At 48.2% G+C, this 19,581-nt stretch overlaps 1 protein-coding gene across 1 annotated transcript in view; it reads left to right on the top strand.

Annotated features, from left to right (window-relative positions):
- SORL1 (sortilin related receptor 1) overlaps nucleotides 1-19,581 on the top strand; it is a 157,742-nt gene that overhangs the window by 91,308 nt on the left and 46,853 nt on the right. Inside the window, exons 19-25 of the mRNA XM_079708073.1 lie at nucleotides 156-247; nucleotides 1,693-1,939; nucleotides 2,939-3,077; nucleotides 8,079-8,252; nucleotides 9,868-9,981; nucleotides 14,115-14,237; nucleotides 16,534-16,653. Coding sequence (XP_079564199.1) covers nucleotides 156-247; nucleotides 1,693-1,939; nucleotides 2,939-3,077; nucleotides 8,079-8,252; nucleotides 9,868-9,981; nucleotides 14,115-14,237; nucleotides 16,534-16,653 — 1,009 coding nt within the window. The remainder of the gene's footprint in view (nucleotides 1-155; nucleotides 248-1,692; nucleotides 1,940-2,938; nucleotides 3,078-8,078; nucleotides 8,253-9,867; nucleotides 9,982-14,114; nucleotides 14,238-16,533; nucleotides 16,654-19,581) is intronic.

Below are 19,581 nucleotides of genomic sequence, written 5' to 3'. Positions count from 1 at the left end.
GGAAATCAGGGCAGGTTTCCAGATCAGTCTGTAGGGGAATCAGGCGGCCATAAAGGTACCCATCTGTAGGAGGGAGCCAAGAAGGAAACTTTGCAATGTGGGTCCTTTAAGGAGCTCAGACCCATCTTGGCCTTTTCCCCTCCTTTATTTGTCAGGTGGGAAATCCAGATGGCGACTTCCGACTCACGATTGTCAATTCCTCTGTGCTTGATCGGCCCAGGGCTCTGGTCCTCGTGCCCCAAGACGGGTAAGTGTGGTCCCAAAGGAAATCTATGTGTGTCCAGTGCTGCAACAGACAGGTTCTCATGCAAAGGCAAACTGCTGGACAGAAACTTGTTTCTAATGATTGTGGTTGAAATAATCTATGACCTGCAAGTCTTGGAACCATGGCTTAGTCATCCTGGGCAGCTAACTCCATCCCCTTTCCATTAGCAAGCATCAGAATCTCTGTAGGCACCCAGATGTCTCACAGCTGTGGGGTGTTTCTATAACAAAAGGTAGTATTAAAAGTCTCTCTGGACATAGGCCAACATAGTTGGATATTGTAGGGAGTCTTTATGTCGAGTTTAACATGTGATACACACACTTAACCTCTTGCTTCTTTTCTCTGCCCCCCAGCTTGTGTTTTCTTACCAGCAATTTGTATGCACTTGGGAAACGCAGAGGTGCTTTTTATTAATTTATTATTAACTTAAGGAAACAGAGCTAAAAGGGAAATTCTGGATGAGGCTTTCTAGCATTTATGATTGAGAATTAGATCGATTTTTAAAAGAAAATTCTGAAAATAAGATATGCATTTGATTAAAAATATTAAAAGAGAGTAGAAGTTTATGAAATGAAAAATATTTGTTTCCTCCATTCTCTTAACTCTTCATCCTCACATTTCCTAGGGGTAATCATTGTTAACAGTTTCTTGGTTAACAGTTATCATTCAGAGTTTATTTTTACCCATGTACACGTGTATGCCCTTTAAACACAGACACACACAGACACACACACACACACGCATATCAGAAAGGATTATAGGATATTTACTATTCTGCATGTTTTAAAAATATTTAATATGTTTTGAAGATTGTTTTATGTGAACACATGTAGATCTTTAGACATCATAATATTCTTTTGTGTGTACCATAATGTATCACTTTATAGATAAAACATTTTTGTGTGTATACATGTATACACACCTAAATATATATGTGTATACATACCTATATATATTGTTTTTTGGCTAGTATGAACAATGCTGTGATGAACATCTTTGTACATTGTCTTTGCATAACTTGATTATATCCCTAGATAAATTCCAATAAAAGAATTTGTGGGCCAAGTAATTAAGTGGCTTTACCTATTAGAATTAGAGATTATAATAACAATGCTGAACTAACTGGCTGAATTCTTATCTCTTCAGAGCAGTTTTTTTTTTTTGTGGTACACGGGCCTCTCACCGTTGTGGCCTCTCCCGTTGCGGAGCACAGGCTCCGGACGCGCAGGCTCAGCGGCCATGGCTCACGGGCCCAGCCGCTCCGCGGCATGTGGGATCCTCCCCAACTGGGGCATGAACCCGTGTACCCTGCATCGCCAGGCGGACTCTCAACCACTGTGCCACCAGGGAAGCCCCCTCGGAGCAGTTTTTGAGCTCCCATTTCCCCAGTTCTGATGGGATGTGCGCTCTTCCCCGGTTTTGGCCAGGGTGATGTTCTGGACCGACTGGGGGGACCTGAGGCCTGGCATTTACCGGAGCAACATGGATGGTTCAGCTGCCTATCGTCTTGTGTCAGAGGATGTGAAGTGGCCCAATGGCATCACCGTGGACGAGCGGTGGATCTACTGGACGGATGCCTACCTGGACTGCATCGAGCGGATCACTTTCAGCGGCCAGCAGCGCTCCGTCATCCTGGACAACCTCCCACACCCCTACGCCATTGCTGTCTTTAAGGTGGGGCCTCACCTGTTCCAGCATTGGGCAACCTGTCAGTGTAGCTAGGAGCAGACTGAGGTGTAGAGCCTGCTGTCTCCAGGTTTTTGCGGAGATGCTTATCTAACTTAGAAAATCAGCTCATTTCTGAATTGGAGGCAGTTTCTTTCTGCCCATAGGGAGGGATGCCAGACAGAGCTGCCAGGGGTCCAGGGTGCTCACTGTTCACCTTTCAAAGTTTGAGGTTGCATCCCATGAAAATTCCTGGCTTGCCTTTCAGTATCGGTAGCCTCATTTTGGCTCTGTGTCTTTTTTTCAAATTTTTTATTTTTTGGCTGCATTGGGTCTTCGTTGCTGTGCGTGGGCTTTCTCTAGTTGTGGTGATCCGGGGCTACTCGCCATTGCGGTGCGCGGGCTTCTCATCGCAGTGACTTCTCTTGTTGCGGAACACAGGCTGTAGGTGCGCGGGCTTCAGTAGTTGCAGCACGTGGGCTCAGTAGTTGCGGCATGTGGACTTAGTTGCTACACAGCATGTGGGATCTTCCTGGACCAGGGATCGAACCCGTGTCCCCTGCATTGGCAGGCAGATTCTTAACCACTGCGCCCCCAGGGAAGTCCCTAGCTCTGTGTCTTGGTCTCTTGCGAGGTTTGCTCTCTTCATTCCCTGATGTCTTGAGATGAGCCCTGTCCCACCTCTGCCTCCTGGGGGGTGGCCTGTCACTTGTGCTTCGACTCTAGAACACAAAACGGTTGTTCAGATTTTCTACGGAAGGGTTCAACTTGTGGTCAAACTTATCGGATGCTTATCGGATAGTTTCTTTTGGGTAGCTCTTTCAGTGTGGATATTTGGTGAGGTTTGGATAAAATCACTGACTCTTGCATTTAAGTCAAATCTTGATCAGGCTGATCATTCAGCCAGTGAATGTTAGGCGTCCACTGCCCGATGGAGCTCTTGTTCTGAATGAGGGTCCAGAAGAAAAGACAGAAGAGCTGACTAACAAACAAAGGTTTTCTTTTTAGAATGAGATCTACTGGGATGACTGGTCACAGCTCAGCATATTCCGAGCTTCCAAATACAGCGGGTCTGAGATGGCGATTCTGGCGAACCGGCTCACGGGGCCTATGGACCTGAAGATTTTCTACCGGGGGAAAACAACCGGTAAGGCAGCATCTCCTTCATCTCTGTCGAGTTGATCTCTTGAAAGGGGCTGGGTGTGGGCAGTCTCTGATCAAGCAGGATCTGGCAGCCTGTCATGACAACATGTGCATTATTTAATTTCTTCCTATGACATCTTAATTTCTTTTCTAATGATACACAAACAGCTGGAAGACAGCATGTTTTTGCCTGCCTGGAACGCTGGTGCTCGGTGGGTAAATTACACCCTCCTCCTGCCTTTGGCCCCTGACTGATGGGTGGTATGGCTTCTGTTGCAGCTGGAGAGGCCCAGTGTGCACTTAATCCCCGCTTGGCACCCTGACAGGGAGTGATGCTGTGCTGGGTGCATAGCTTCCGACAGGAGTCCCGTCTTCTCTGGTTGCTCAGATGACCAACTGTGCATTGAGCCCTACTTCCCTTGCAATGTGAGATCTAGTTATATGATGACTTAATTCACTTGTCCCCACTGTGAAACTCTAAACCCCATGAAGAAGGAGATTCTGTCTTTGTTTTTGCTCAGTAATCTTACCAATGACCAGCACTCAGTAGCTGCTCAATTCATACTTGTTGAAAGAAGAAGGGATGGGGGTGGGGAGTGTTGCTGTAGAGAATGGGTATATGAAAGATTGTGGGCTGAGGCTTCAAGGACTGCTGCAAGGCTCTGACTGGCTGGTCCTGGGGTCCGAGACTATTCAGTAGGATACTATCTTCCTTACTGCACGGCCCTTGCCCCTTGTTTATCTCCCAACCGTACTGTTGATTCTAGAGGAGGGGGATCTGGGTACTCCCCAGAAGAATAGTCCCTTTAAGAAGAGCCCTCTTTATCTCAGCAGGATTAAGTAGCATCCTGGGTCTGCTGACTCTCCTTTATTGACAGACTGCTAGGTTTCCTGTTTTGAACTAGAACGTTGATATTGTCTTGTGGTTTTTGGCTGGCCCTGTGCTAAGAGAAAATTGACAAAGGGAAATAATACGGTTATAGATATCATTGCTATCCTTTGTGGACTAATGAAGAGAGCATGAAAACACGCTTGGAAAACTATAAAGTATCCTAGAAATGGAAGTCTGCATTATTGTTATGTCTTCACAGCTGACCCGTGAGGTGGGCAGGGCTGGTATTATGATCCATGGTTTCTAGATTAGGGAACAAAATCTCAGATGTGAATTAGCTTTCCCAAAGACCCCTCCCTTGTTTAGGAGCTGGGCTTTTGTTCCAGTTCTGCCACAAGACGAAGAAGTCACATTCTTTCTTAGAGGAGGTGCCTGTTTTGAAATAGGGCAGAGAGACAAAATACAAAAAAAAGCACACACACACACACACACACACACACTCTCAAAGACAAAAAAAAGAAAAAGGTTAAAAAAAAAAAAAAGAAAAAAGAATGAAATAAGGAGAGAGAAAGGAATCATGCTTTCCAGCTCCAGGGGCTGAAATCTCAGGGCCTTTGACGGAGGACACCCAGCCCTACTGATCCGCCCCGCTGGCAAGCCGAGGGAATTCTCAGCATTTCTTCAAGTTACCTCCCCGTCTAGAAAAGCAGGTCTGCATTTTGACATGTGCTTGTCAGCATGTGTTGGCTGAGCACACAGCCTCAGCTCCTGCAACACTGTGTTCCGATGAACCTGTAAACCCTGGTTCCCACCCCGAGTCTTGGCCGGTCACTTCATCCCAGCTGCCATGCGGTCACTGCTGTGACCCTGGAGCTACTCTGGCTAGTTTAAAGGAAGGTGACTCTTTGAGACATAAAGGGGAAATCATGGCCTGTCTCCTGCTTCCCGGGGACCTCCTGCCTACAGACACAGGGCCAGTGAAGTCAGCTTGTCATCTCTCAGGCCGGTTTGGGTTAAATCAAAGCATTTGCAGTGGCACCTGGCTGCCAGCACTGCCTGTGTGCAGTGGGTGCCTCTTGGCCTTGAACTTGTTTGCTCAATCCTGCCTGCTTTGTCAGACACTGAGAGTATTACAAGTTCATGATGGGTATTGGCAATCCCTGGTGCCAGCCAAGCTTTATTAACTTTGTTGTCTGCTCCTAACACACACGGGACTTCATACTAGCCATGTGTAAAGTGAAAACGACATTTACCCTAAGGGATTTTGCTGTGTCATAAGCACCACACTAACTTGCTCAGTGGGCTTGTATAACCTCAGTTAACCTTCCCCAAGTCCATGTGTATTATTATTCCCATTTTATAGATGAGAATGTGGAAGTCAGGTTCCGTACCTTTTCTCCATCACACATTTAGTAAGTGGTGAGAATTTGAACCATGGCCTAGTTGACTTCAAAGCTTGAACTTCAATAAAACCATCAGGCTCTGTTCCGTCTATGATCTGTTGTTGAATTAGCAGTGCCGTGGGATACAACAGTGATCGAGAAGTACTAGATTTTGATTGATTCTTGTTTAGGATAAGAATTTTGTTCACTTGCAGAATGTCTCTTTGGGATATTTGGTTATAAACAGATGAATTTTTTGTCTTTATACCTGGCTGTTTTTTACACAGCGTTACTGGAATTAACTCTTCATAAAGAGTGTTTTTTCCTTAAAACAGCTTGCTCTGCAAGGCTATTAATGTATGCAACTGATGCTGTAATGGGTTAAAATATTTTGGAGTTCTTTGAATTCTCCTTCAGAGCCTGCAGTAAGCACATACTTTTCAATATCTATGATGAAAGCAGATATTTATTATGTGGGGTAGATTTGATAATTGTCAAGTATGTAGATAGTTAAGCAAGATAATAGCAATTTTGGCTCCTAAACTAGTTCTGGAGGAGTTTTCCAAAGAGGAAATCTAAAAATGTTCTGACTATGCCTAGTGAAGCCACTGTGGGGCTAAGTGTTTGGTCTTCTAAAGGAACATCTTTGGAGATGAAGGCCGTCAGCTGTCCACTATTCACATTGCCCACCTTGCCCACAAAAGGCTGTGGCATCCTGGGTGAGGGGTCTCTAGCCGTGTTGTGGTGGAACTCTGCTGAATCCTCCTTCCGTGCTCTCCCGGGTTCTCTGTAACTAGCACTCCCGTTTTCTGTACTGTGGCTTTGGACCTGCCCACACGCTCCTGCCCTGCCTAACTCTTGGGGTCAGTGACTTGGCTGCCTAGGTTGGGGTTTGTCCCTCTCAGGCTGCAGATTCATTCAAGTCTGTTGAGACCAGTCTCCTGAATTACCGCTTCTCCCTTTGGGCACTGTACTTTCGCCTCTTGCTTCTTTGGGTGGGAACATTTGCCCTGCACGGGAAAATGTCCGTTGTGTTATTTTACAGACACGACCCCTGTGAAAATACTCCTGTCGTTGAGTATTTTTCAAATATTCTATTATTGTTCAATTTCTTGGAACGTCAAACAGTACAGCGTCCTTTGAATACAAAGAACATGTTCCAGAACCCCAGATGGGGTTGTTTTCGTTACTGGCAGCTCAACATTCCCTCCTGCAGCCCACGGCAGGTGTATCTGAGATAAAGGGACAGTGTCTGCCCACGGAACAGATGAGCGGGAGCTGGTTTCTGGCATTTCTGCTCCAGTCAGCAGGTTATTCACTATGATAATCCAGCCTATAGGTTGATGGAGTCATTTGCAAACCCCTTTTGAGTGTTTCTTCATACAGATCTCCCTCTGTGGATGTGTGTATTTTATCTACTTGGTAATGCCTTATGCTCTTGGATCCTTAGCATGAAAGCAACACTGTTGCTGTACCATGGGGCTTTTTATTTTTATGTGTGATACCAGTTAAACACCGATGAGGTGCCAACACATCCAAGGCTTCTGAGTGTGTCATCATCCATCTGAGTACTGATTGTCATTAATGAACCCTGTTTCCCAACCAGAGGCCAACAGAGGCGTGGCATACCTCAGATCTTGGCTGGCTGGAAACCGGTTACTTGGATTTGATTCTGGTGGGGTTCTCTGTCCGTGAGATGGCACAGCTGAAGAATCTTTATCAGTTGAGTTTTATCCAAGCATTTATGTTTATTTTTCCCAGTTTTGGTGATGCGTAGTCACAGGCAAAAGGAAAAAATACATTTCTTGATTTACATGGCTTTCACGTTGCTTTATAGTTGCATCATATTTTCAGTTGTTAGGAAATGGTTATGGGTCCTCTCTCTCCTTCCCAGAAAGACGTGGAGGGTAGAAAACACCTTTTCCATCACTGTCCATCCACAGAAGTCCTCCCTTGAGAGTGCAGTGGCGGATTGTATGGACTCCAGCTGACACTCTCTTTGGAAAGCTGAACCAAGAGAAAAGATTGGAAATAGTGGGCTAGATCAACAGTAACTGGTCCTTATGTGGGTTCACTGCATGTGGATTTATTGCCTAATGGGTCTCTGGTTGGTTCCTCATTGAGCTCAGCAGCTGTGCCCTGGCACAAAGGAATTGAGAAGAGCAGGCCTAGATTTTTGTCCGAGCCCTGTCGTTTCTCAGGTGTATGTTCTAACTAAGGGCTTTGGGGTCACAAGGTATAGTAAACTCACTCAAGCTAACTCAAGTAAAAAGTGCTGTGGAAAGAATGAAGGGGTTAGGAAGGAACCCAATATAGGAGGTGCAGGTGCGCCAGTGGGGACTGGGGCTGGGCCTGGCAAAGCCATCCTCCCTCCCCCTCCCTCTTCCCTCGTCCTGGTGTCATCCTTTCTTCTCTCCATAAGTTGGCTTCATCCTCCTGACGCTGCAGACTGATCTTAACTGCACGGCTCTGACTTGTACAGATTTTGGCTTGCCCTGCAGCACCTGTGACACCCATGGGGCATGACTCTCCTCCCGGATCCAGCTCCCCACCTACCCTGTGGTGTCTCAGCATCCTGATTTCAGATTCCCAGGAGGACCGGTGGCTGCCTGGCTTGGTTCCGGGGCCATCTGATCCAGCTGGGGCCCGGCTCACACTCGACACTTCTTTCTCTTCCTGAGCTTCGTGTTGCTGGGTCTGTAAAAGAAGGAGGTCGCCCTGGGCCTCAGGCCTGCGTTTGGTGCACCCTGGTGTTTACTAACCTGGCCACCGCCATCTGTCTCCTTTCCAGGAAGCACCACCTGTGCGTCCAGGCCGTGCAGCCTGCTGTGTCTGCCCAAGGCCAACAACACTAGGAGCTGCAGGTGTCCAGAGGGTGTGTCCGGCAGCACCCTCCCGTCCGGGGACCTGATGTGTGAGTGTCCTCACGGCTATCAGCTGAAGAACCACACGTGTGTCAAAGAAGGTGCGTCCCTTTTCCCACCATCCCCCTTCGCTTCTGTCCCCGCTCCGGGTGTCCTCGATGCACTCATGTTTGGGGTTATTAAAAATGCCCAAGGGAGATGGGCTTCCCTGGTGGCGCAGTGGTTGAGAGTCCGCCTGCCGACGCAGGGGACACGGGTTCGTGCCCCGGTCTGGGAGGATCCCACATGCCGCGGAGCGGCTGGGCCCGTGAGCCATGGCCGCTGAGCCTGCGCGTCCGGAGCCTGTGCTCCGCAACGGCAGAGGCCACAACAGTGAGAGGCCCGTGTACCACACACACACAAAAAATGCCCAAGGTAGAAATTAAACCCCCCTAGATACAGACATCCTGGTTCAGGTTCCAAGGCCCGTGATCCCTCAGTTCTCATCCAGAACAGGCCCGTGCTGTTCTTTAAAAAATAAAAACTGCTTTTAGGATTAATGTCAGGAGATGCAGGCTTTCCTCTGAGTGCCCCTTTCTTTTTTTTCCCACCTCTTCCTCTTCTCATCCACGCCCCACATCTATCTTCTCCAGCTTCTCCTGCTTCCGTAAGTCGGACCACCCTGACTTGGGCAAGGGACTGGTCGGACTCCTTCAGAGTTCACCACATCTCATCCAGCAGCTTCCCGCCCCCCTGCCCCCTGCCCCCTGCCAACCTGGAAACGTCTGAACTTTCCAACCAGTATTGCAGAGGACTTCCAGTCTTTCCTCCCAAGCCCCGGCCAAGCGGCTGCAGCAGCCTCGTTCCACTCCCCCTTTCAACACGGATTCTAACATTTTCCCCCTGAAAACCTGCTAAATCTTTCTTTCCTGTCTAGTTTTTCCGTTGACCCAAAGTGGCCTTCTGGGCTCTCTTAAGAAATACAAACGGAAAGAAAATGAACCTTTTCTTCTAAGACACAGGAGACTCTCTTTCAGCCTCTCGACATCATCTTAAAGTTGTTTGGAAAGAAATGGAGTTAACACTGAATTCCAGCAGCGGAAGAAGAGGGCCTCTCTGTACCCCTGTCGGAATGCCTTTGGTTATCCAAACAGGAGGCCGGTCATCACGTGTTCTCGACCCAGTCGACTAAACAGTGCATTTTTTTCTGTGTGAGGAATTGTAACTGCTTGCTTTGAAGAAGTCGTGGGGTAGAAAAAAAATCCTCAAGAATATGTAAAGCAAATCTCCATAACCCTCCTCATTAATAAATGGAATATATGTGAATATATATGACCATAGTATGTATAAACTATATAGATACACTGAATATATGTTTGGATCTTTGTACACAGTCCCTTAAGGAGTTCCTTGTGAAATTAGTATTTTATAACATTGATACTAGACCCACCGTATCCACTAGACCCACCTGGCACCATCCCTCTCCTTTTTCATCATCGTAACCCCCTCTGACGCTCCTAGCTGCCTCTTCTCCAATTTTAATTAAAAGAGGAGAGAAGGGAGCCTCCTTGGATGCTTGCTTCCCGGCGGGCACGTGTGTGTGGCATCTCCCTTCCCCTTTGCCGTCTGAGGCGTTATTTGAGTAAGACAAATGGACGCTCAAAAGAGAAAGCCTTGTGGTCCAGCAGGAAGAATGATATTGGTTTCGTTTCCTCCTCTGTCTCCCCCCATGGCCAGAGAACACCTGTCTCCGCAACCAGTATCGGTGCAGCAATGGGAACTGTATCAACAGCATCTGGTGGTGTGATTTTGACAACGACTGCGGGGACATGAGCGACGAGAGAAACTGCCGTGAGTCCCCGCTTGGCCGAGTTTTGGGGATGATAGGCATTTCCCATTACTCGGAAGGCTGGTCAGCGCCTCCTGGGTGGGGCCTGCAGTCTGGGGCCCCCATGATCAGTGATGCCCATTTAAGCGGCTGGAGAAAACACATTTCCGTATTAGATATTTATTATTAATTAAAGCAAACCCACTTAAGTAAGCTAGCTACTCATTGCAAGAGATTTACAAATAAGCATCGCATGGTTGGAACTTAGCTGATTTGGGAGTCAGGCAGTCTGGGCTCTGACTGTGGCTCTTCCACTGTGAATAGAGCTGGTGACCTGGGGCAGGTGACCAGGTGATAGTCCTTGATTTATAAATTTAATGTTTAGCCTTTTCGGAGATGGGAAACAGGCTTTATCTTGTTACCTCCAATCAGTTGGTGCCGGCTACCTGCCAGGCTCAGGAGAGGTTGTTCTAATTGGTGATGCCAGCTTTGGCCTGGGTTGTGGGAACATTGGTATGTGTGCATGTAGATGTCATCTTTGGACTATGTAATTTCTAAGGTCCAACTATGAAAGTATGTGATTCTGTTTAGCAAGGTTTAAGGACAAACAAATAACTGCTTATAATGGATAATCTATTTACCGCGAAGTTGGCCATCTTTCTTCAGTTAATTTTTAGTAGCTTCGACATCATCTCCTAAGGAGGGGTCAGTCAGTAATGTGTTCACCCGTTCACTCAACACGTGTTTATTGAGGACCATGTGTTCCAGGCTCCATGATAGGCCTGGGGATAAACTGGTGATCAAAGTGGACACAGAGTTTACAGTCTGAAGGGGGGTCAGAGAAGTCACCAGCCAGGTACGTTCGAGCCATGAGCGCTGTGATGGGGCAGCGCCATGAGCTTCAGGAAGGGTGCCCCCATCAGACTTGGGGAGGTCCTTAGGAAGGGTGAGCAGAGGTGAACCAAGCAGAGGTAGAGGGAGGAAAATTCCGGGCCAGGGAGCAGCATGGACGAAAGCCCTGAGGCCAGTGTGTGCTGCCTGAGCAGGAAAGCAGCGTGGGTTATTGAGAACTTGAGTGGGAGCCATGGGGTACGGGGAGGGTGGACTGGTGCCTGGGGCCCGGAGTAGCAAAAGGACCTTTGGACTTTATCAGAAGAACAGTTTGGAACCGTCGAAACGACAGGATAAGATTTTGCCTTTGGAAAGATAAAGGCGTGGGCAGAATGAATGAGGTGGGAGAAAGGCCAGAGCAGGGAAGCCAGAGACCAGTCTGAAGGCTTCTCTTTCAGATATTCTGCCTTTGGAAATCCAGAAGCTCGTTTATCTTGTTGTGCTATAAGCACAGATTAATGGGTGTGTCCCGTCTCTGTGTACCCACCTTGCCTCTGGCGAAGATAGTTTGCCAGCCGTCTATAGAGCACGTGCCTGTTCCTATGCCCCTCCTCCCAGAAAGCAACGTCAGAAACAGTCAACTCGTTAACTCATCTGGGCCCTGCAATCCTATGCACTGCCTTTTCTGGCTCATAGGAGGTTATTACCAGACCTTCATCATTTTTCCTTGGTTTCGGTGGCTGCCTTTCACACGGAGGGAGAGGAGCTTACCAACAGATTTAGGAGAGCACTAGCCTCTCCATGTGTTTTTCTTTTCTGCAAAAGGGACACTGATCAAACCTCCTGTACCTACCAGGGTCTCAGGAAGGTGTGATATTTGTGAGGGAATAGCCAAAGCCCCTTACAAACATTAATTGATATTAACATCATTGGAGCAGATTCTGCAAAGGAGTTTGTTACGGAAGAGGGTGGGCGAGGAGACACTTCTTAGAATTAACACATTGTGAGAAAACTGCGCAGACGTAATGAGGTGTAGCTGAAGCAGAGAGCTGTAAACTAGAGGACCTCGTGTCCAGGAGCTCGGGATTCCTCCTTGGGTTCCTGGGCTTTGGTTTCTACTAGATAGACGAGCTGGGGTCTCATATTGGTTCAGTGTTTTGCGAGGAAGACCTTCCTCCATCTCCTTCCCCACAGCCCCTGAGCTGTGACCTCACAGGTTTCCATGCAGAGTTTAAGCTTCTCCTTGGAGTGAAGTATGCAGCTGGCTCTGCGCTCCTCCTGGCTTTGTGCAAGTGTCAGCCGGGATTGACCCTCCCGAGCCCCTGAGACTTGCTTTCTGCTCTGCTTTCTTGCAGTTCCCCACGGCTCGGGTCCTGGACTAGTCCGATGTGGTGGAGGTGAGGGGTGCAGGGTATAAAATGTGGAGCCTGGGAGCCAGGAGGGTGGTGCTCATCTGAGCCTTCCTGAGGGTCTCCCTTATCAAGGAGAAGGGGGCAGGCATCCTGTTCCTGGGCAGGGCTGCAGGAGGGGACAGGCCGTGGCTGGGCAATGCTGTCTGGAAGTTAAACGCGGCATCCCCGTCAGCTGCCAGGGAAGAGGAGAGGCGTGGCAACAAAGGCAGCCGTGGGAGGGATGCTGTGGGCAGATCCCCCTTCCTCTTCGGCAGGCTCCTGCCCTGGGTGGCTGTCAGCCGCTGGGGGTTTTGACGTGAATCCCCTGCAGTCTTGTCATTTCTGCCTTCATCCCCTGCCTCCCACCATGAACTCAATTACGGAGAAGAAACGGAGCCGCAAATAAGAGCGTCCGGGCACGTCTCACTGCAAGGTTGCCGCCCGCCTCTCACTTCCTGATACTCCCTGCCCTCATCCCAGGATCCTGTTCTATCACGTCATTCCTTGCGGATTGGCTGCTCTAGGAGCAGCCTTCTTTCCCAAAGCCTTTTCTGGAAGGTTCTAGGGCTTATGCTTAAACCCAGATAATTTCTGTTTAGAAGGGGGAGAGAAATGGAATTATGTTCACATTCTGAGGCAGAAGGGCGAGAGGAAGGATGGGAGGAGAAGTGACATTTGTTTAGAGCCCATTATATTCACGTCCTAAGGATGGGTGCTGGTCCCAAACTCGTTTTCTTATTGACCTTCATAATAATGCCAGGAGGGTAGGTATTACCTCCATTTTACAGTAGCGGGAACGGAAGCCCAGGGGGGTTGGGTGAAGTAAGTTGTGGCTGGTGGAATTAAGACCCCTGTCAGGTCTTGGTGTCTGTCATCACAGGCGCTTGCCCACGTTACCTTATCTTCCTTTTGCTGTGGAGAAAACGGAGGCTCGGGAAGGTTAAACTTACTTGCTAGAGGAGGAGGCAGGGCCAGGCTTTGAAGCCCTGTCTCGCCTGACTGCAGGGCCCCTGTTCCTGCCGCAGAATTTTACCTCACCCTCCCTCTGTCCTCTGTACGGTGAGGAGCCACCTTCATGTGTAAAACTGGGCCTCCTAATGGTAGTTTTCCAGATGAAGGTATGTCTGCCATTTATTTAGGAAGACACCACCACTTCTGAGGGGATCTTAGGAGGTTATCTAGTGGAGCGGTCCCCACCCTTTTTGCACCAGGGACCAGTTTCGTGGAAGACAATTCTTCCATGGACGGGGGCAGGGGGCTGGTTTCGGGGTGATTCAAGCGCACTGATTGATTATGGTCTCTGTGCAGTCAGACCTCTCTGCTAATGATCATCTGTAGTTGCAGCCGCTCCCCAGCACTAGCCTCACCGCCTCAGCTCCACCTCAGATCATCAGGCATTAGGTTCTCATAAGGAGCGAGCAGCCTCGATCCCTCTCACGCCTAGTTCACAGTAGGGTTCACGCTCCTGTGAGAATCTAATGCCACCGCTGATCTGACAGGAGGCGGAGCTCGGGCGGTAATGCGAGCGATGGGGAGCGGCTGTAAATACAGATGAAGCTTCACTTGCTCACCCACTGCTCACCTCCTGCTGTGCGGCCCGGCTCCTAACAGGCCACGGACCGGGACCAGGGACCCCTGATGTAACGCGTCATGCTGTCTCGTAGCTCAGTGACGGTTTCTCAGTCTTCCCAGCCCTGTTCGGATCTGGAAGCCGTCCATGGAAGGATAGGCCCTTATCTCCCTTGGTTGTAAATTTCAGGTTCTCACACAGTTTATGTTTTCTGTAAGTCCAGGTTTCAATTCTGTTGTTGAAATTCATATTACAATTAAAATCTGCTTCCTTCTCTTTTTCAGTTGGCTTTCCAGTGGGATGTTTGTATTTGGGGGGAGTTGACTGGACCTAATGAGCATGTCGTCTCTCTTTCCCCTCCTAGCTACTACCATCTGTGATCTGGATACCCAGTTCCGCTGCCAGGAGTCTGGGACCTGTATCCCACTCTCCTACAAATGTGACCTTGAGGATGACTGTGGCGACAATAGCGATGAAAGTCACTGTGGTAAGGGGACGTGCTGTCCAGGAATCCTCTTCCAGAGGGGGCAGCACCCTGGTTCATGGGATGGGTTGGAAATGGAGGATTTCTGAAAGCCATTGTGGGATTTATGACATCAGCTGCATGGCCACCTCCATTTACATGGTAGGATTGATTCATTCATGAAGTGATGGACGCTGCTTCCTTGCAGAGTTGCTGTACACATGAGTGTGAGAATTAGGAAGATTTCTAAATGAATTCAGGCAGTTATTAACAGCTGTACAGCCTTAGCCCACGCACGCCTCTGGGCAGCTATGACGTTAGCCTCCTGAAGACTCAGAGCTATACCTTTGTGAACTGTTTTTTTTTTTTTTTAAACTGATCTAATTCAGTAAACCCTGTTAGAAGTCCGTGGATGGTACAAACGTTGTTTGGGCATCTGTTTTCTGAATGGAAATTTTTATTTAGGAAAATAGTGTGTTGGAATTGAAGGAGTGGTGGGAATTCTCTAGTTCAGTCCTTTTGATTTCCAGATGAAACACCTGAGGTCCATAGAGATCAGGGGGCTTATTCAAGGAGACACAGGTAGTTTGTGTCAGAAAAGGAAACTGGGACTGTGTTTCCCACTCCCTTCTTCTTGCATAATCCTCCCCTGTCAGTTTCACGAGCCCTGTCTTAGTTGATGGGCTCTGGGTACCAAACCCGTAGCTGCTGACTGTCACGGGAGGGAACAATACACAGAGTGCCCCAGCCTGGAGGGGAGCGCGTGTGGGGGCCGGATGCTGACCCCGCCGCTGCGAGGGTTCCGTGAGGCCCCGTGGGTTCCCTGCCTGTACACGGGGGCAGGTCCAGTCCAGCTGTGCGTGTACTTCTGGACGGGGCCTGCATCATCACGAACGGGGGGTTTGACTCACTGGGACTCAAATAAGGAGAGTGGGGGAAATGATCCTAGCCTGGATCTCAGAGCACGTCTCTGGGGGGGAGTGGTTACATAATTTTCCTTTATCTTTGTAAGAATACGAAGTTCCAGGAAACAGTCCTTGGGGTTTGCACTGTTTTCCCTTCATTCCTCCCACGTCCCCCTCTGCACTCAGAGGGTTAACGTGTGCAGCCAGTTTTGCTCTTGTCGGGAGGAATCACCACGTGGTTATCTGTTTCTAATGTGTCCTCTCACCCACTCACTGGACACATGTTGGACCATTAAACAATGTCCGTCCCTCAGATTCTCTGTTCATGGTCCATTCACGGTGGTGCACCTGAGTCCACCTCAAGGTCTCAGGTGGTCCCTACCTCAGATCCAGGTCTTCTTCGTGAGTCTCCAGACTGTTTCCTCATGAATATCTGCTCCCCAGTTCACCATCAACCTCTCTCACTGAGGCAGCCACCCCAGGCCCCCGGGCGTGGCTACTCCTGTTTTCCTAGAATCTTTACAATTCCATGTGAAAATTCCGTTTTGTTAGTATCCCCAGGGCCTACAAAAGATGCTGTCAGTGTAGTTGCCCCTCCTGTCCCGGTCAGACTGCCCTGGTGCATTTGTCTCCAGCCCCCACCCTTCTTGAGACAGCCCCACCGGCCGGCATCCCAGGAGCTCTGCCCACAGGCAGTCACCAGCTTTTCTGTTTTGGGAGCTCAGCACTGATCTCTCTTTCCCTGAGCTGAGCATCTCACATTGATCAGTACACTGGGCCTTCTCATTAGTCCTGTTCTGAAACCACAGGCTCTGTCTCTGGAAGTTTGTTTCTTGAAAATCTGGCTTTCTGGGCAGCCAGAGCATTGCTTCCCAACCTTCTTCCCAACATAGGAAGCATAGAAAATGATATTTGTAATGTGCACCAAGATAAATGGCCAAGGCCGCTGTTGCCTAGAGGCAACTGGTGGCCAGAGTGTGAGGTGTCAGGATCTCAGCACACCTGTGCCACATTTGTAGCGTGCTACAGTCATCCCTGGGTATCCACAGGGTATCAGTTCCAGGACCCACCATGGGTTCCAGAATCCACAGATGCTCAAGTCCCATAGGCGGCTCTCCATATCCACGGATTCCGCATCCATGGATTCAACCAACCATGGATCGTACACATAGGACATATTGCATGGTTGGCCAAATCTGTGGATGCAAAACCTGAATATCCAGAGGGCCAACTGTACTTGGGCACCATCCTCGAGGACTTTCTATCCCTGGTTAAAGTCTTCGTGCACGCATTCTGGATCATCAGCGATAACAGGGATGTTGGGTGCATCTCTAACCCTTAGGAGCTTTGACCTCAGAGACAGAATTCCGGGCAAGCGTTTGTGCTCAGATCCTTGTCTGTGGTCTCACCTGCAGAAATGCACCAGTGCCGGATTGATGAATACAGCTGCAGCTCTGGCATGTGCATCCGCTCCTCCTGGGTGTGTGACGGGGACAACGACTGCAGGGACTGGTCTGACGAAGCCAACTGTACTGGTCAGTATTCCCTGGACTCCCTGAGCAGCGCTTACCTGCTCACGTGCTGGGTAACATTGCAGCCCTACGTGATCGCAGAATCTAGGCTGTAAGAAATGGACCTGAGAAACCAACGAGATCAGTGCTTCTCAGAGAGCTGGTCTTTGATAAGCTTGTGCCGAAAATTTAACCAGCTCTGCTTCCTTCATTGGGAAGGTCTTGCCATGAAAAAATGTTCAACTGAACAGTCTCCTGAGTGATAGAGTTGATTTACATTTTGGCTCAAGCTTATTTCCTTAGGACCAGTAACAGAGTTTACAGACTGACCCCTGGTCTGGGGACCATACATTGAGTAACATTGAACTAGCTCGTGTTTTGGAATGCAGCATCAAAGGGTTCCCTAAACAGTGAAAGCTTAAATTGTGCTTGCACCTGTTTTGGGTAAGATTTTATTGAAAATAAATTTGGGAACAACATTAGAATATGAGAGGAAGCCTGGGTGGTGTAAGGTAGAAGTAATGTTGTAATTCTTCTGTTGGGTGTTAAGTTCACTCATGTTCACACCACTGTTTTTTGTGAATGAATGAATGAACGAGGGCCGTATAACATCATGGTGGACTCGGGGACAGCAAGGAATTGGGGAAGTTGGAGGCAGGAGAACAAAGCCCACTTCTGATGAGTAAATTTTCTCAGCAACCTCCTCTAGAAATTGTCATTCAGTTGTACCCTAAACCCCTCCCGTGATGGAGGTAAAGATGTTTCCTTTAACCCTTTTGTGGCGAGGGGAGATCTGGTCATTCAGGCTTCACTTTGCCATCCACTGTGAATGGATCTTCACTCTCGCGAATTAAATCCCTTAAGTCCCGTGTCTTAATCTCTCTTTCCCCCACAGTACCCCAGCAGTTCTTACACACCGCCCAGCATCCGGGAGCTCAAAGCATGCCTCCTAATTTGTAAAAGCAAATAAAAAGTAGATCTGTTATCATGTCCCACACTTACGTATCCGTGTGTTATGCTTTGCTTTAGATTTGGTTTGTGAAGGCAGAAATGATCTTTTACTCCTTTATATTCTCCCAGTGCCCAGTTCAGAGAACCTCTGTTGATGGGTAATTGTACACAACTGTAACTCTCCATTCATTTTACTTTAGAGGTGACCTTACGTGGCTTTAAGGAGTAAACGGAGCTCCTCAAAGGTCAGGTACATCACACAGGCTGATCTGTGATGTTACCAGATTCCACCCCCTTGTAAACGTCCCCCCACCCCCCCCCGCCGTATCTTTTCTGGCGCAGTCTCGGTGTCTGTGCCTCTGCTTCTGGAAGGACTGCAGGCGATTGCTTCTCTCCGCGTACAAGCCTGGCCTGCAGAAGGAGGAAAAACCGAGGTCCGCAAAGGAACTGCCATCAGCCCAGGAAGCATATGAGTGCTGTTCGGAAGCTTTGAGTTGGGCAGATAGTTGGTTAATAACTTAGAGGGGTGCACCTGGGCATTTCCGTTGGTAAATTGCGGTATTGAAGGAGACTGAACATCTTGTTAGCACAAGCACGTTAGTCAAACTTGTGTTTTAGGTGCATGTGTCGATCCTCCACAAAGAATGAACAGCTTCATTTCTGTGGGTGGGCTTGTCGCAGACTCCTCGTTTTATCTCTGGTTTTCTCTGGCAGGGCTGCCTGGGGAGGTGTAGAATGCTTGCACCACAACTGCGGGCTTGTTCCAATGGCTGTGCTTCCAGACCTTTTAAAGATGATTCTCCTTGTCTGTCATCTCAGAATAGTCGGGGGTCAGATGTGAGCGCATTCTGATGTGTGGCGGGTTACTTCATTTCCTGGCCTAGTAAATTAAGTCACCTGCAGAGCCAAAGAACATGGGTCGGCCGACTTCCTGTGGGCCTCGGCTCTCATGCATGGTCTGTGCCGGGCATTTTCTTGGCTCTTCCCCTCCCCCTGTTTTGCTTCCCACGGAATTGAGTTTCCTTCATCCCTCCCCCCACCACCCCCCGCACTGATTTTGAACGTAAACGTTTCATTTCTGTTCTTTTAGCTGTTGCCCTAGACATCTTATGTGTATTCCTAATATCTTTCCCCTCCCCTAGACCTGCTTTGATTCCAGTCTCTGACCACAGTTTCAATACTGACATACTTCGTATATATTTAGTATTTTAAAACACGAAATACGTCGTAGTTTAGTTTTACGCTTTAAAAATCCTAAAATTAGTCATCATTATTATTTTTTAGTAACCAGACTTATTTATAGGTACCTACCTGTCTACCACGTCTGCTTCTTGTACCTCTTGCTTCCTTTCTGTGCACATCCTTCGGTGTTTCTTGTAGCAGGAGTCTGTGAGTAGTAAACTTCAAGTTTTTGTTTATAGAAACATGTCTTTATTTTGATCTCAAAACTGAATTCAGATGGATCTGGGTTTCTAGATTTGTAGTAATTTTCCCTAAGTATTTTGATGGAATTAGTCCCTTTCTTTCTGGCCTGTTTTGTATCGATTTAAATTCTCCTCTCAGATTATCTGTTCAAACAACAGTCTGACATTCTTTTCTCTCCAGTTGTCTCTAGGTATTTTGCATTTTGTTTGTTTGTTATTCAGTTTCACCTACCTAGCTGTGGGAGTATTTTTATTTATCCTATTTGTTTTCCTTCTAAAATCTGAGGATTTACGTTTTTCATCAATTCTGGGAAATCACAGCCACTATCTTTTCAGCCGTATCTGTTTGCTACTTTGTCTACTCTTGTCTTCAGCAGCAACTATCAGCCATTTGCTGGACTGTCTCATTCTTGTGTTCATGCCTCTGGTTTTCATATTTGCTGTCTCCTTATGACTGTGTGCTAGACTCTGAGTTACTTCCTCAGATTTCTCTTCCAGTTCAACAATTCTCTTTTCAGCTGGATCTAATCTACTGTTTCACACACCCACTGAGCTGTTTTTATTTCCATGGCTATGT

The sequence above is a fragment of the Hyperoodon ampullatus genome (genome assembly GCF_949752795.1).
Source record: "Hyperoodon ampullatus genome assembly, chromosome: 7".
Taxonomy (NCBI): Eukaryota; Metazoa; Chordata; class Mammalia; order Artiodactyla; family Ziphiidae; genus Hyperoodon; species Hyperoodon ampullatus.
This window is presented reverse-complemented; position numbering and strand designations above follow the sequence as displayed.